Here is a 13861-nt window from a genome sequence, read left to right on the forward strand (position 1 = left end):
TTTTAATTTTTATTTTCACTTTCCTACAATCTTTTACAAACCCCAAAACGAAGTTGGCACGTGGTGTATAAAAACAGACTGCAATGATTCGTAAATCCTTTTCAACTCATATTCAATTGAATAGACTGCAAGGACAAGGTACTTAACATAAATATTAATTATTAACTCATTTTGAATTTGATGCCTGCAACATGTTTCAAAAAAGCTGGCACCAGTGGCGAAAAAGACTCAAAAAGTTTAGGAATGCTCATCAAACACTTATTTGGAACATTCCACAGGTGAACAGGCTAATTGGGAACAGGTGGGTGGCATAATTGTGTATAAAAGCAACTTTGGTAAGACTGTTACAAATATGCGCCACACTGTGAACCCGCACCAAACAAGAATGACAAACACAATTCGGGAAAACAACCGCACCGAAACACAACAGAACAAATACCCAGAATCCCTTGCAGCACTAACTATTCCGGGACGCTAAAATATCCACCAAACCCCGCCCACCTCATTGTTATTTTATTTTCAAATTTATTAGCTAGTGGAAAAAGTTAATGTTGATATTTACTTCAGAAGGCTGCAAATACAAAATAGGCATTACATTTTTTATTTAAATGTTATTTCTGTGATGTTTTTTTCGTTTGTTTTTTGAAAGTTGTTAAAGCAAATCAGTGTAGCAAACGGAGCAATGATTAACGTTTTATTCATGCACTTTCTCTTGCTACTTCAAGGCTTGAATGTTTGATTCATTCCTTATTGTTATTTTTACTTTCAAATTTATTATCGGCCTGTGGAAAAAGTTTATTTTGATATTTACCTCAGAAGGCTGCAAAAAGAAAAGAGGCAGTCAAATTGTATTCAAATTTTATTTGATGTGCCATTGATATTTTTTCATTATTGTTATTGTTATTTGAAACTTTATTTTGCATGTCACTGTAAAGTTATATAAGCCTTGCTTGTTCAATATTCAATGCAAAACTTGTTTGGGTTGAAAATTTTGTCCCACTTTATATTTGAGTTTGACACTCCTGCTATAACAGACTTAAAAAAAAAAAAAAAACATTATTCCCTGTGGGAATTTTTTGTTCAAAATCCAAACGGATCAAAGGTCAACCAGCAGTTTACCTGATTATGTTAGACCTCTGACTGCTTTTTTTGCACTGTGTGTATATGTATGTATATATGTACATATAAGTATATATGTCAGATTGTTTTTATTTTCCTTCAGGTGCAAAGAATCTGACCTTTGACCCGGACAGCGCTCACCATTTCCTGCGCCTAACAGTAGATAACACGAGGGCGACCAACACCAGCCCCTGGCAACACGACTACGTCGACCACCCCGACCGATTCGAGCACTGGCGCCAGGCCGTGACGTCGCAGAGCCTGTACACGGGAAGGCACTACGTGGAGGCGGAGCTTATTGGCGAGGGCGCCCACGTCGGGGTCACCTACAAGAGCATCGAGCGTAAGGGACAGGAAACCAGCAGCTGCATTACCGGGAACAACTTTTCCTGGTGCGTGGGGAGGAACAGTCGAGGCCTTTCTGCCTGGCACGCCGGCGCGGAGACCCCTTTAGAGGCACAGGATGTCTCAAAAATCGGCGTGTATGTGGATTTTCACGGCGGCCAAGTGGGTTTTTATGACGTGAGAAAGCCTGTGACCCTGCTTCACCGGTACGGGGCCCATTTCATGGAGCCACTGCATGTGGCCGCCTGGCTCTCAAAGAAGGAGAATGTGGTTCAACTGAGGAATAATACAAAATAATAAGCGTTAACGCTTATACAGAGGTGGGTAGAGTAGCCAGAAATTGTACTCAAGTAAGAGTACTGTTACTTTAGAGATTTATTACTCAGGTAAAAGTAAGGAGTAGTCACCCAAATATTTACTTGAGTAAAAGTAAAAAGTATGCTGTGAAAAAACTACTCAAGTACTGAGTAACTGATGAGTAACCTGATTACGGCAACAAATAATGCACAAAAACATAAAAATAGCAATGAGAAAATTCAGAGCCAGGAATATCTCTTAAGCAACTAAAACAATAATATATATTAAATGACAGTACATTAAAATAAAATAAAAAAATGGCACATTGAGCCACAATAACGTAACAGCACCATAGGCTCAGTAGGCATTCATTTATTTGATTGATTGATTGATTGATTGATTGAAACTTATATTAGTAGATTGCACAGTACAGTACATATTCCCTACAATTGACCACTAAATGGTAACACCCCAATAAGTTTTTCAACGTTTATCAATTACTTAATAAATGACCAAGTCGAGGTGATCTACCTCATATACATACACACACAAATCATTTATACGCACACATATCATATATATATATATATATATATATATATATATATATATATATATATATATATATATATGTATATATGTATATATATATATATATACATACATTTATATATACAGTATATAATTTATATTTATTTATTTTGCCGTTTTTCTTGACATGTTAAAGGTGTTTTAATGAATATACATGCATGTTTAACATATAGATTCCTATCTTTCATGAAGACAAGAATATAAGTTGGTGTATTACCTGATTCTGATGACTTGCATTGATTGGAATCAGACAGTATATTGCTGACAACGTCCACGTTTTCAAATGGAGGAGAAAAAAAAGTTCCTCCTTTCTGTCGGTCGTTAACACGGGTGGCGATGGCGTCCTACCTTTATGGTTGTTCAGCCAACCCTTCTAAGTTACGGTTCGGTCGTTAACACGGGTGGCGATGGCGTTGTACCTTAATAGCTGTTCAGCCAACACGCAAATCCCATAGGGGTGATGAATGGACGGTCAGCGCCTGAGAGCTGCGGCCTACCACCATGACCTTGAACTACCTTCCCTCTGTTGCTATATATCCCGAGATGTATGTTGTAATATATATATGTGCTTTGCTATGGAGGTTTTTTCCCACTCCAGACTGGGCCCCTTTAGGAGTCCAGTCTGGATTGTGTTTTTTTTTTTACTCATCCTTCCCCAGCGTTTACCTTTTTCCCATCTTTTACGGGGCGCCTTATGGCGACCCATCAGCGTTCTTGTTCTGTAACCCTGTACTCTGTTTGTTTGTCTCATCTTGAACAGGTTTGTGCTGAAAACAAAGTTTGGTCGCACTTGTTGCAATGACAATAAAGACCTATCCTATCCTATCAAACTTTTTTCAGTAATGTACCCCATGTGAACATTTTTTTCATTCATGTACCCCCTAATCAGAACAAAGCGTTTTTGGTTGAAAAAATACAGCACTATGTCATCAGTTTCTGATTCATTCAATTGTATAACAGTGCAAAATGTTGCTCCTTTGTAGTGGTCTTTCTTGGACTATTCTGTCCCAAAGGGACATCGGTCCCTAATAATAATAAAACACTAGATATTCAATAGGCTCCTCTGTGCCAAAGGGACATCGGTCCCTAATAAGATGGCCGCAGCTTGACCCTGTAACAGACTTAAAAAAAAAATGCATTATTCCCTGTGGGAATTTTGTGTTCAAAATCCAAACGAATCAATGGTCAACCAGCAGGTTACCTGAATATGTTTGACCACTTACTATTGTTTTTGTGTGTCTATTTCAGATTGTTTTTCTTTTCCTTTGGATGCTAAGAATCTGATCTTTGACCCGGACAGCGCACACCATTTCCTGCGCCTAACACTGCCTGGCTCTCAAAGAAGGAGAATGTGCTTCAACCGAGGAATAATACCAACCGATGACATCACCATCTTGAATGTGAGTGACCTTTACGTGGCGATCTCAGCAGGTGTAAATTGCAATTATGTCGATGGGGCGTGAAGCACATCAATCCGGTGGAGTGAGTGACCTGGAAAACTACGGACTTGTCATGCATGTCTATGTGTGACCCACTTAGGGCCTGCGGTTGCACTTAATAAACTTTATTACCGGCTCGGCGGAGGACGCTCTGCTTAACCTCTGCCAAGCCCAGGGGTCGGCAACCCGACATGTTGAAACGGCCATATTGGACAGAATATAGAAAAAGAAGAAATCCGTCTGGAGCTGCAAAGAATTCAAAGCCTTATATAAGTGTTATAGTGAAGGGGATAGCAGGTCCATTCTATGTGTCATACTTGATCATTTCGCGATATTGCCATATTTTTGCTGAAAGGATTTAGTAGAGAACATCGACGATAAAGTTTGCAACTTTTGGTCGATAATAAAAAAAGCCTTGCCTGTACCGGAAGTAGCGGACGATGTGGGCGTGACGTCACGGGTTGTGGAGCTCCTCATATCTGAACATTGTTTACAATCATGGCCACCACCAGCAAGAGCGATTCGGACTGAAAAAGCGACAATTTCCCCATTAATTTCAGCGAGGATGAAAGATTTTTGGATGAGGAAAGTGAGAGTGAAGAACAAGAAAGAATCAATCAATGTTTACTTAAATAGCCCTAAATCACTAGTGTCTCAAAGGGCTGCACAAACCACTACGACATCCTCGGTAGGCCCACAGAAGGGCAAGGAAAACTCACACCCAGTGGGACGTCGGTGACAATGATGACTATGAGAACCTTGGAGAAGAGGAAAGCAATGGATGTCGAGCGGGTCTAACATGATACTGTGAAAGTTCAATCCATAATGGATCCAACACAGTCGCGAGAGTCCAGTCCAAAGCGGATCCAACACAGCAGCGAGAGTCCCGTTCACAGCGGAGCCAGCAGGAAAACATCCCAAGCGGAGGCGGATCAGCAGCGCAGAGATGTCCCCAGCCGGTACACAGGCAAGCAGTACATGGCCACCGGATCGGACCGGACCCCCTCCACAAGGGAGAGTGGGACATAGGAAAAAAAGAAAAGACTATACAGTGGGAGCGATTCAGATGTTATTAGACAAATCTAGTAGGATAATTCTGGAAAATCCTGTATCTTCTTATTGTATTACTAGTGTTTTAGTGAGATTATATGTTTGTACCTGTACAACCTGAAGGTCGGCCCCGCACCTTTCTTCAGCACCAGTCGACGGGTGGTGGCGATGCCCATCTCTGCCCTTCGCGAGGGACCCTCTTCAAAAAACGATCTTTCGAAATGATCGCTGCATAATACACTGTACTTTGTGTGTGTGGTCCAATCCAACCGTCTTCGCTTGACCGCTCTGTTCCATAGTAAAGCTTCACCGTCATCTTTCGGGAATGTAAACAATGAAACATCGGCTGTGTTTGTGTTGCTAAAGGCAGCTGCAATACACCGCTTCCCACCTACAGCTTTCTTCTTTGACGTCTCCATTATTCATTGAATAAATTGCAAAAGATTCAGCAACACGGATGTCCAGAATACTGTGGAATTATGCGATTAAAGCAGACGACCTATAGCTGGGATCGGTGCGGGATCAAAATGTCCGCTACAATCCGTGACGTCACGCGAACGCCTCATCATATCGCGACGTTTTCAACAGGATACTTGACGGGAAATTTAAAATTGCAATTTAATAAACCAAAAAGGCCGTATTGGCATGTGTTGCAATGTTAATATTTCATCATTGATATATAAACTATCAGACTGCCTGGTCGGTAGTAGTGGGTTTCAGTAGGCCTTTAATATGCGTCTCTGCTCTTTACTTGAACGCTTTACTTTCTATAAACAACGTCACTTCCCTAACTCTCCCCGGAAGTCCCGCCCCCCAGCCAAAGCCGTTAGCTAACACCCCGTATATATATACACACCCAATATATATTTATGTATGAAAGTTTTTGTTAACAAGTTAAATGTGTTTAGTGTTAACACAAGCATGATTAAATGCCTACTGAAAGCCACTACTACCGACCACGCAGTCTGATAGTTTATATATCAATGATGAAATATTAACATTGCAACACATGCCAATACGGCCTTTTTAGTTGACTAAATTGCAATTTTAAATTTTGCGCCGAAATATCCTGCTGAAACGTCTCGGTATGACGACGCGTGTGCGTGACGTCACGGATTGTAGAGGACATTTTGTTCCAGCATCGTTCCCAGCTATTAAGTCGTCTGTTTTCATTGCAAAAATTCTGGACATCTGTGTTGCTGAATCTTTTTCAATTAATAATGGAGACGTCAAAGAAGTAAGCTGTAGGTGGGAAGCGGTGTATTGCGGCCGCCTTTAGCAACACAAACAGAGCCGGTGTTTCATTGTTTACATTCCCGAAAGATGACGGTGAAGCTTTACTATGGAACAGAGCGGTCAAGGGAACACGGTTGGATTGGACCACACACACAAAGTACAGTGTATTATGTGTATTAATAAAAAACATTTTACCATTCTGTATTCTGAGGGCGATCTATGTCGTGTGCTACTCCAGCATCAATAGCCAAAGCGTCCTCCTGACCGTCAGCGGTATAACTCTATCTCTTGTTGCGGTTGGGCCTGGCCGAGTGGTCTTTCCACCCCCACGACTGCCACGGCGCCTCTAACAGCATCTTCCCTACCTGAATCACTCCCACTGCCCTTTTTTTTTTTTTTTTTTTTTTTTTTCCTAGTCCTTCACTCTCACTTTCCTCATCCACGAATCTTTTATGCTCGCTCAAATTAATGGGGAAATCGTCGCTTTCTCGGTCCGAATCGCTCTCGCTGCTGGTGGCCATGATTATAAACAATGTTCAGATGTGAGGAGCTCCACAACCTGTGACGTCACGCGCTTATATTCTGCTACTTCCGGTACAGGCAAGGCTTTTTTATCAGAACCAAAAAGTTGCGAACTTTATCGTCGATGTTCCCTACTAAATCCTTTCAGCAAAAATATGGCAATATCGCGAAATGATCAAGTATGACACATAGAATGGACCTGCTATCCCCGTTTAAATAAGAAAATCGCATTTCAGTAGGCCTTTAACACATATCGATTCCTTTCTTTCATGAAGACAAGAATAAAAGTTGGTGTATTACCTGATTCTGATGACTTGCATTGATTGGAACCAGACAGTAGTGCTGATAACGTCCGCATTTTCAAATGGAGGAGAAAAAATAAATCCTCCTTTCTGTCCAATACCACATGAAAGTGGTTGGTTTTTGCCATTTTATTTGTCCAGCTTCCATACTCCTTTTAAAAGAAATACATTGCTGGCAAATTCTGTAGCTTGCTTTCTTGTGTGCGCTAGCTTTCTGAGACTTTTATTTTGTTTGCGCAGGCAGGATGCAGCAGCGCTTTTATTTTGAAGACAGGAACTGTGCGGTCGGTCTTTTAGAGTTTTGACTGCACGCACGGCAGGAGGGTCCGTCGAAATAAAAAAAGTGTTTCTTGACTTATTGTCGGCATTTTTTTTTTTTCTTAATAATGATCTGACATCATCTCACAAGACCCTCGGTTTCCGTGGATGTCAATCAAGTGACAAAAGTGATTGCTGATCGATTATTTTTAGGTCTATTTGTATGAACAAAAATTTGAAAAGGAATTCTACCTTTACAACTTCATTATTCTATTGGCTAAGTTTTATATTCATAAATGTAAGTTTCTCAATACCCGACTTGTTTTTTGTGCCTTTAAAAAGATTTTGAACTTTACTTTAAAATGCTCGATCTTTCCTTTGACAACAAGAAAGCTGTGAAAACGATGATGCTGTGTTCTAAATTTAAGTTATTTAATGAATCTGAATGAGCCTTTTACTTTGCACCTGCTGTATTATATATATTTTTTTATATTCTATTTTTGTTAATTTGAATTTACAGCCCCCTGGCGCTGTTTTGTACTGTTTTTATAATGATTTATACTGTTGTTGAACTATTTTGATTATTGTTTCTCTTCTGTTTGTTAATGTTGAAATTTATAAATAACATTTAAAAAAAACATTTAGGTCTATTTTTTTTGAGGCGCTGAATTAAACCTCTAAAGATGGCTATCATACGTATTATAAAATGACTAAAATTGATATTGATACAGTTTAGTTTTACAACAAAAGTAAATATATCAACACAATAGATACCGTACTTATAAATTGTATGTGAATTTGTGAAGGCTGGAAGTGACGTCATCGAATCAGCCGTAAACAGTCACTGCTGACCTTCACAATAAAAGCACTGGACTGCAAGTCAAAGTATTTAGTCAAGTTTGTATTGTATTTCTTATAAGAAAGAACAATTTATGTATCATGAATAAGTTTATTATGACACAAATTGATATTATGCTTGTGTGTGTTGAAAAATACAATAAATAATAATAGAATATTAAATGTTAATTGCAATATTAAGGAAACAAAATTGCAATTATATTATTTTCAAAATCGTTCAGCACCTGTCCATATAAAATCTATGTATTTGATGGAATAGATAATATTTTAAAATGTGGGGAAACATTATAACAAATGTCATATGTCTTTGACTCCATGTCGTATTGTTCTTACCTTGTAATGAAGCAAACAAAAGCAGGAAAATATTAAATAAAGTCATCATTGCGTTTAAAAAAAAAAAAAGTTGACAGTTTAAAGCGGGAAGGTCCTTTCATTGTCGCTGTTCTTTTCTTCCAGTTGCCTTTGTATTATTTATTTTTTTATGAATACCGTGTTAAGAAATTTTATGTGAATTTGTGAAGGCTGACCCAAAAATTGTAAGGTAGTGACGTCATCAAATCGGCAAAAAAAAAATAATATTCGCAGCTGGACATGACGTCATCAGTATATTTAATATTAGAAGCGGTAAAGTCCTTCCATTGTCGCCCTAAAGAGAATTCCAGTTGCCTTTGTAAATAGTTGTTTTTTAAATGAATACCGTATTTATAAATTGTATGTGAATTTGTGAAGGCTGACCCGGAAATGGTCTAATAATGACGTCATCGAATCAGCCTAAACTATTCGCAGCTGGACATCACTTATTTTGATAGTATAAGCGGTAAGGTCCTTTAATTGTCGCCCTGAAGAAAATTGCAGGTGTCTTTGTAAATATTTTTATTTTTTTAAGGTTTTAGGTGGTGAACGAGGCGGAGTGGGTTATAGGTTTGTGTGCGTTTAATTATTTGGAGTGTGTGTGTGGAGGCGGAGGGATACCATCATGAGAACCGTGGCTCAAAAGATGTTAAGGACCTGTAACGAACTATTCACGAGGTAAATACATTAAAGTCGTTTTTTTTTTGTTTACTGCAATTTTAAAAGTTTTGAGAAGAATGTGGTCAGGCCTTACCTGTCCATTTTGGAACTAAACATGCCAACTCAAAATATAGTTCCACACGGACAGAACCACGTGATGTCTCTTAGCCAATCAGCGACTTTGCAATAGTTCCAAAGAAATAACTATGATTGTACAAATATATATATATATATTGTGACTTTTTTTTAAGATACTAAAATAAAGTACTATACCATCTGATTTAGTTAGTGTTGGTTTCAAATGGACCAACAATGTGATCATGGCATTATAGTATTTGTTTTTAATTTGATGTGTAATTATTTTAAGTGAGTGAGCCCCTAAAAATGTACCAATATGTGAGTCTCAATTAATTTTGCAGTCAACTTTCATTGTTTCATAGCAACAGCAACAAACCAAATAATATATATACAATAATTAAAAAAAAATCAACCACTGTGCCGTAGCACACTAATGTATCGTAAGAGATTATGTAGTTTCGTCTATTTGGGCTAAAAATATTTCTTGCAAACCAGTAATTATAATCCGCAAATAATCTGCCGTTGTTGAGTGTCGGTTCTGTCTAGAGCTCGGCAGCGTAACCGTGTAATACTCTTCCATATCACTAGGTGGCAGCCAGTAGCTAATTGCTTTGTAGATGTCGGGAACACGTCGTGTGAGACGACAATGGTTTGTCGTGCTCACAATATGCAGGCGACAGCGGGAGGCAGTGTGCAGGTAAAGAGGTATCTAATGCTTAAACCAAAAATAAATAAAAGGTTTCTTTTTGAAAAGGCATTGAAGCTTAGGGATGGCTATGCAGAACAAAAATAAAGCTGAACTGGCTGCAAAGTAAACAAAAACAGAATGCTGGACGATAGCAAAGACTTACTGTCGAGCAAAGACGGAGTCCACAAGGTACATCCAAACATGGCATGAAAATCAACAATGTCCACACAAAAATATCGGGAAATATCGCTTAAAGGAAGACATGAAACTGCTACAGGAAAATACCAAAAAAAGAGAAAAAGCCACCAAAATAGGAGCGTAAGACAAGAACGAAAACACTACGCACGGGAAAACACGAAAAAAGTCAAAATAAGTCAGGGCGTGATGTGACAGGTGGTGACAGTACACCTACTTTGAGACAAGAGCTATATTGATGCATGCTTCGTTATGGTTTAAAGCAGGGGTGCCCACACTTTTTCTGCAGGCGAGCTACTTTTCAATTGACCAACTCGAGGGGATCTACCTCATTTTTATATATCATTTATTTATTTATGAAAGATACATTTTTGTAAACAAGTTAAATGTGTTTAATGATAATACAAGCATGTGTAACACATATAGATGTCTTTCTTTCACGAAGACAAGAATATAAGTTGGTGTATTACCTGATTCTGATGACTTGCATTGATTGGAATCAGACAGTAATGATGATAACGCCCACATTTTCAAATGGAGGAGAAAAAAAGTTGTCCTTTCTGTACAATACCACATGAAAGTGGTTGGTTTTTGGCATCTAATTCATCCAGCTTCCATACACTTTACAAGAAAAACATTGGCGGCAAATTCCGTAGCTTGCTTGATTGACATTCACGGCACCCGAGGGTTTTGTGAGATGACGCTGGCTGCTGCCAGTTCATTATTATGAAAAAATGACAGAGAGGAAGGCGAGAAACACTTTTTATTTCAACAGACTCTCGCGCCGTACCTTCCGTCAAAACTCTAAAGGCCGACTGCACATTTCCTATCTTCACAATAAAAGCCCTGCTTCATGCTGCCTGCGCTAACAAAATAAGAGTCTCGGAAAGCTGGCGTGCACAAGTGATGTGCACGCCAGCTCTCTGAGGGACCGCTTGTGCACGCCAGTTTTCCGAGACTCTGTATTTAGTTAGCGCAGGCAGCATGAAGCAGGGCTTTTATTGTGAAGATAGGAAATGTGCAGTCGGCCTTTAGAGTTTTGACGGAAGGTACGGCGCGAGAGTCTGTTGAAATAAAAAGTGTTTCTCGCCTTCCTCTCGGTCATATTTTCATAATAATGATCTTGCAGCAGCCAGCGTCATCTCACAAGACCCTCCGGTACCGTGAATGTCATTTAAGTGACGTCTTGGTGAAGATTGATGATCCCTAATTTTTAGGTCTATTTTTTTTAAAAGCCTGGCTGGAGATCGACTGACACACCCCCCGCGGTCGACTGGTAGCTCGCGATCGACGTAATGGGCACCCCTGCTTTAAAGTCATATCCAACAATTGCGACGACGACTTTGTATTTTTTAATGATTTCTGCTGCTGGTTTGCCTCTGGATTTTTTCCAATGGAAAAAAAATATGCCTTGGCTCAAAAAAGGTTGTAAAACACTGCTGTAATCAAATATTTTACATTTTTTAATCAATGAAAAAATTGGCTGAAAAACATGTTTTATGAAAAGCAATTTAAAAAACAAAAACCCACAAAATAATCCAGTAATCTGCAATAATACTTTTCAGCATATTTGATGTCGTCTTTCCAAGCATTTTAATGAGGGGTTAAATAGAATAGAATGCAAGTTATTGATCCCTGGGGGAAATTCAGCAACCGAGATAAACAAGGCTGGAATTGCAAGATTGAATGGGGATTTGATTCTTTTTATAGTAAAAAGGGTTTTACTTGTATAACCCATTTGCCACTATTTCCACATTCACCCACAGCTGCCATCCAAGGCCCTAACCACCACCCATCAGTAGCAAGAGTGAAGAGGTAGGTAGAAGGTGGAAATTGAACTAGGAACCCTCAGGTCGCTGGCACGGCTACTCTCACAACCGTACCACGCCGTCCCCGGTACAAAACTGTCAGCTCGGTGCCTGAATTTTACTGTAAAATTGACAGTACTTTTGCAGTGTATTACTTAAGGGTGTAACGGTAGACAAAAATTTCGGTTCGGTACGTACCTCGATTTAGAGGTTACGGTTCGGTTCATTTTCGGTACAGTAAGAAAACAACAAAATATACATTTTTGGGTTATTTATTAATATTTTTCTTAGTGAAATATTTGATGCAAAGTAATGGGAACCTTGGATAGGTCAATAATTCATAATAACATTGATTTTGATTCAATATTATGTTTTGAGCAATGACAGTTTGAAAGAAGAAAAAAAACAGCTTTGTTTTATTAGTCAACATTGCAACTTTTTCTAAATTACATTTAACTTTTAAGCTTTTTTATTTCACTTTTGTTATCCATCCATCCATTTTCTACCGCTTATTCCCTTTCGGGGTCGCGGGGGGCGCTGGCGCCTATCTCAGCTACAATCGAGCGGAAGGCAGGGTACACCCTGGACAAGTCGCCACCTCATGGTTATGTTTTGGTTTATTGTAATAGCATTTTTAGAATGTGCCGTGGGTCTTTAAAACATTAGCTGTGGGCCGCAAATGGCCTACGGGGCACACTTTTGACACCCCTGCTATAGATAATAAAAAATAAAATCTGATAAATCTATGGATAAAAAGCAGAGCCGTTTATCATAACTCTCTCGCTCTCTCTGTCTCTACCCTTCCCTCACGAATGCTGCTGCGTGCACAATTTGTTTTGTTTTTAACCCCTTCTTAACCCCGAACGTACATTGAAAATACACGCAACCCTAACTAAAAATGCCGGACATTTGAGGCATTTATGAAACTCCACCCGAACAGCCCGGCAAAAGAGGACATGTCCGAGGAAAAGAGGAGGTATGGTCAGTCTATCGTAGCCCGGTCGCTACGGTATGGTGTGCATTGTTTACACAACGTGGAAACTCATTCGGTACACCTCCGAACCGTACCGAACGGTTCAATACGAATACACGTACCGTTACACCCCTAGTATTACTGTAATTGAAGAAAAACTATTTTCACAGTAAAATTCTGGTCAACTTAATTGTCAGTTTTTTCTTTCTTTTCTTGTGAGAGCAATGATGTAATGACACCCATTACTTCGATTGATAGCTGACTTTTGCTAGTGTTTGTTTATGAGTTAGAATGCAAAAAAGGAAAAAGAAAAACAAGTGCTTGTCCCACATAAGGATTGTAAATGATAGGCAAACATTTTTAAAAAGTGCAGTTTCCCTTTAGGAAATATACCGTACTGTACGGTGGTACACTATACCGGTATTAGTATAGTACCGCGATACTAATCAATCATATTCGGTATATTGAATGAAGAAAACCTGATTGAGACCATTTGCACATGCATCAAAAAAGACTAAATATGGCTTGAATAAATGTACTCTGCCTCCACTTTTAGTTCACATAAGCCAGGGGTGTCCAAAGTGCGGCCCGCAGCTAATTGTTTAGTGGCCCGCCACACATTCTGGAAATGCTTTTGCTAAAATAAAATAAAAAAACACAAAAAAAAAGTAGAATGAGGTGAAATCTAACGGGGAAAAGTTGCAATGTTCACACAAAGCTGCCATGCAGGCTGTTTTTTTTTTCCTTTCTTTATTTTGCTCTATTGCCAATGCTAAAAAAAATACAAGTTAAACATTTTTTTTATATATATAATTAATTATTGACCTATTTAAGGCTCCAATTACTTCAAATATTTCACTTTATAATGTTTTATGTGGAAAATATGATGTGCATATATTGTGTGGTTGCCATATAAAAACAGTGTTTTCTTTGACAAAAGAGCATAATAGTTCAAACGTAAAATCGACAGATTATCTGAAGTTGATCTCGTAACTTAAGTGTTGAAATAATAAGTAAAACAAATAATAATAAAAAATGGATCATTTTATGAGTGGGGGACCTTTTGGATCCCAAAGATATTTAGTGGGATT

General features: G+C 38.8%; 1 protein-coding gene across 2 annotated transcripts in view; it reads left to right on the forward strand.

Annotated features, from left to right (window-relative positions):
• The first annotated feature begins 8840 nt into the window (after nt 1-8840).
• LOC133541515 (proton channel OTOP2-like) overlaps nt 8841-13861 on the forward strand; it is a 29035-nt gene continuing 24014 nt past the window's right edge. For both annotated transcript variants that reach the window (XM_061884968.1, XM_061884967.1), the window contains exon 1: nt 8841-9046. In XM_061884968.1, the coding sequence (XP_061740952.1) occupies nt 8994-9046 (53 nt within the window). In that variant the 5' untranslated portion in view covers nt 8841-8993. The remainder of the gene's footprint in view (nt 9047-13861) is intronic.

Source organism: Nerophis ophidion, linkage group LG23 (assembly GCF_033978795.1).
Source record: "Nerophis ophidion isolate RoL-2023_Sa linkage group LG23, RoL_Noph_v1.0, whole genome shotgun sequence".
NCBI classification, from domain to species: domain Eukaryota; kingdom Metazoa; phylum Chordata; class Actinopteri; order Syngnathiformes; family Syngnathidae; genus Nerophis; species Nerophis ophidion.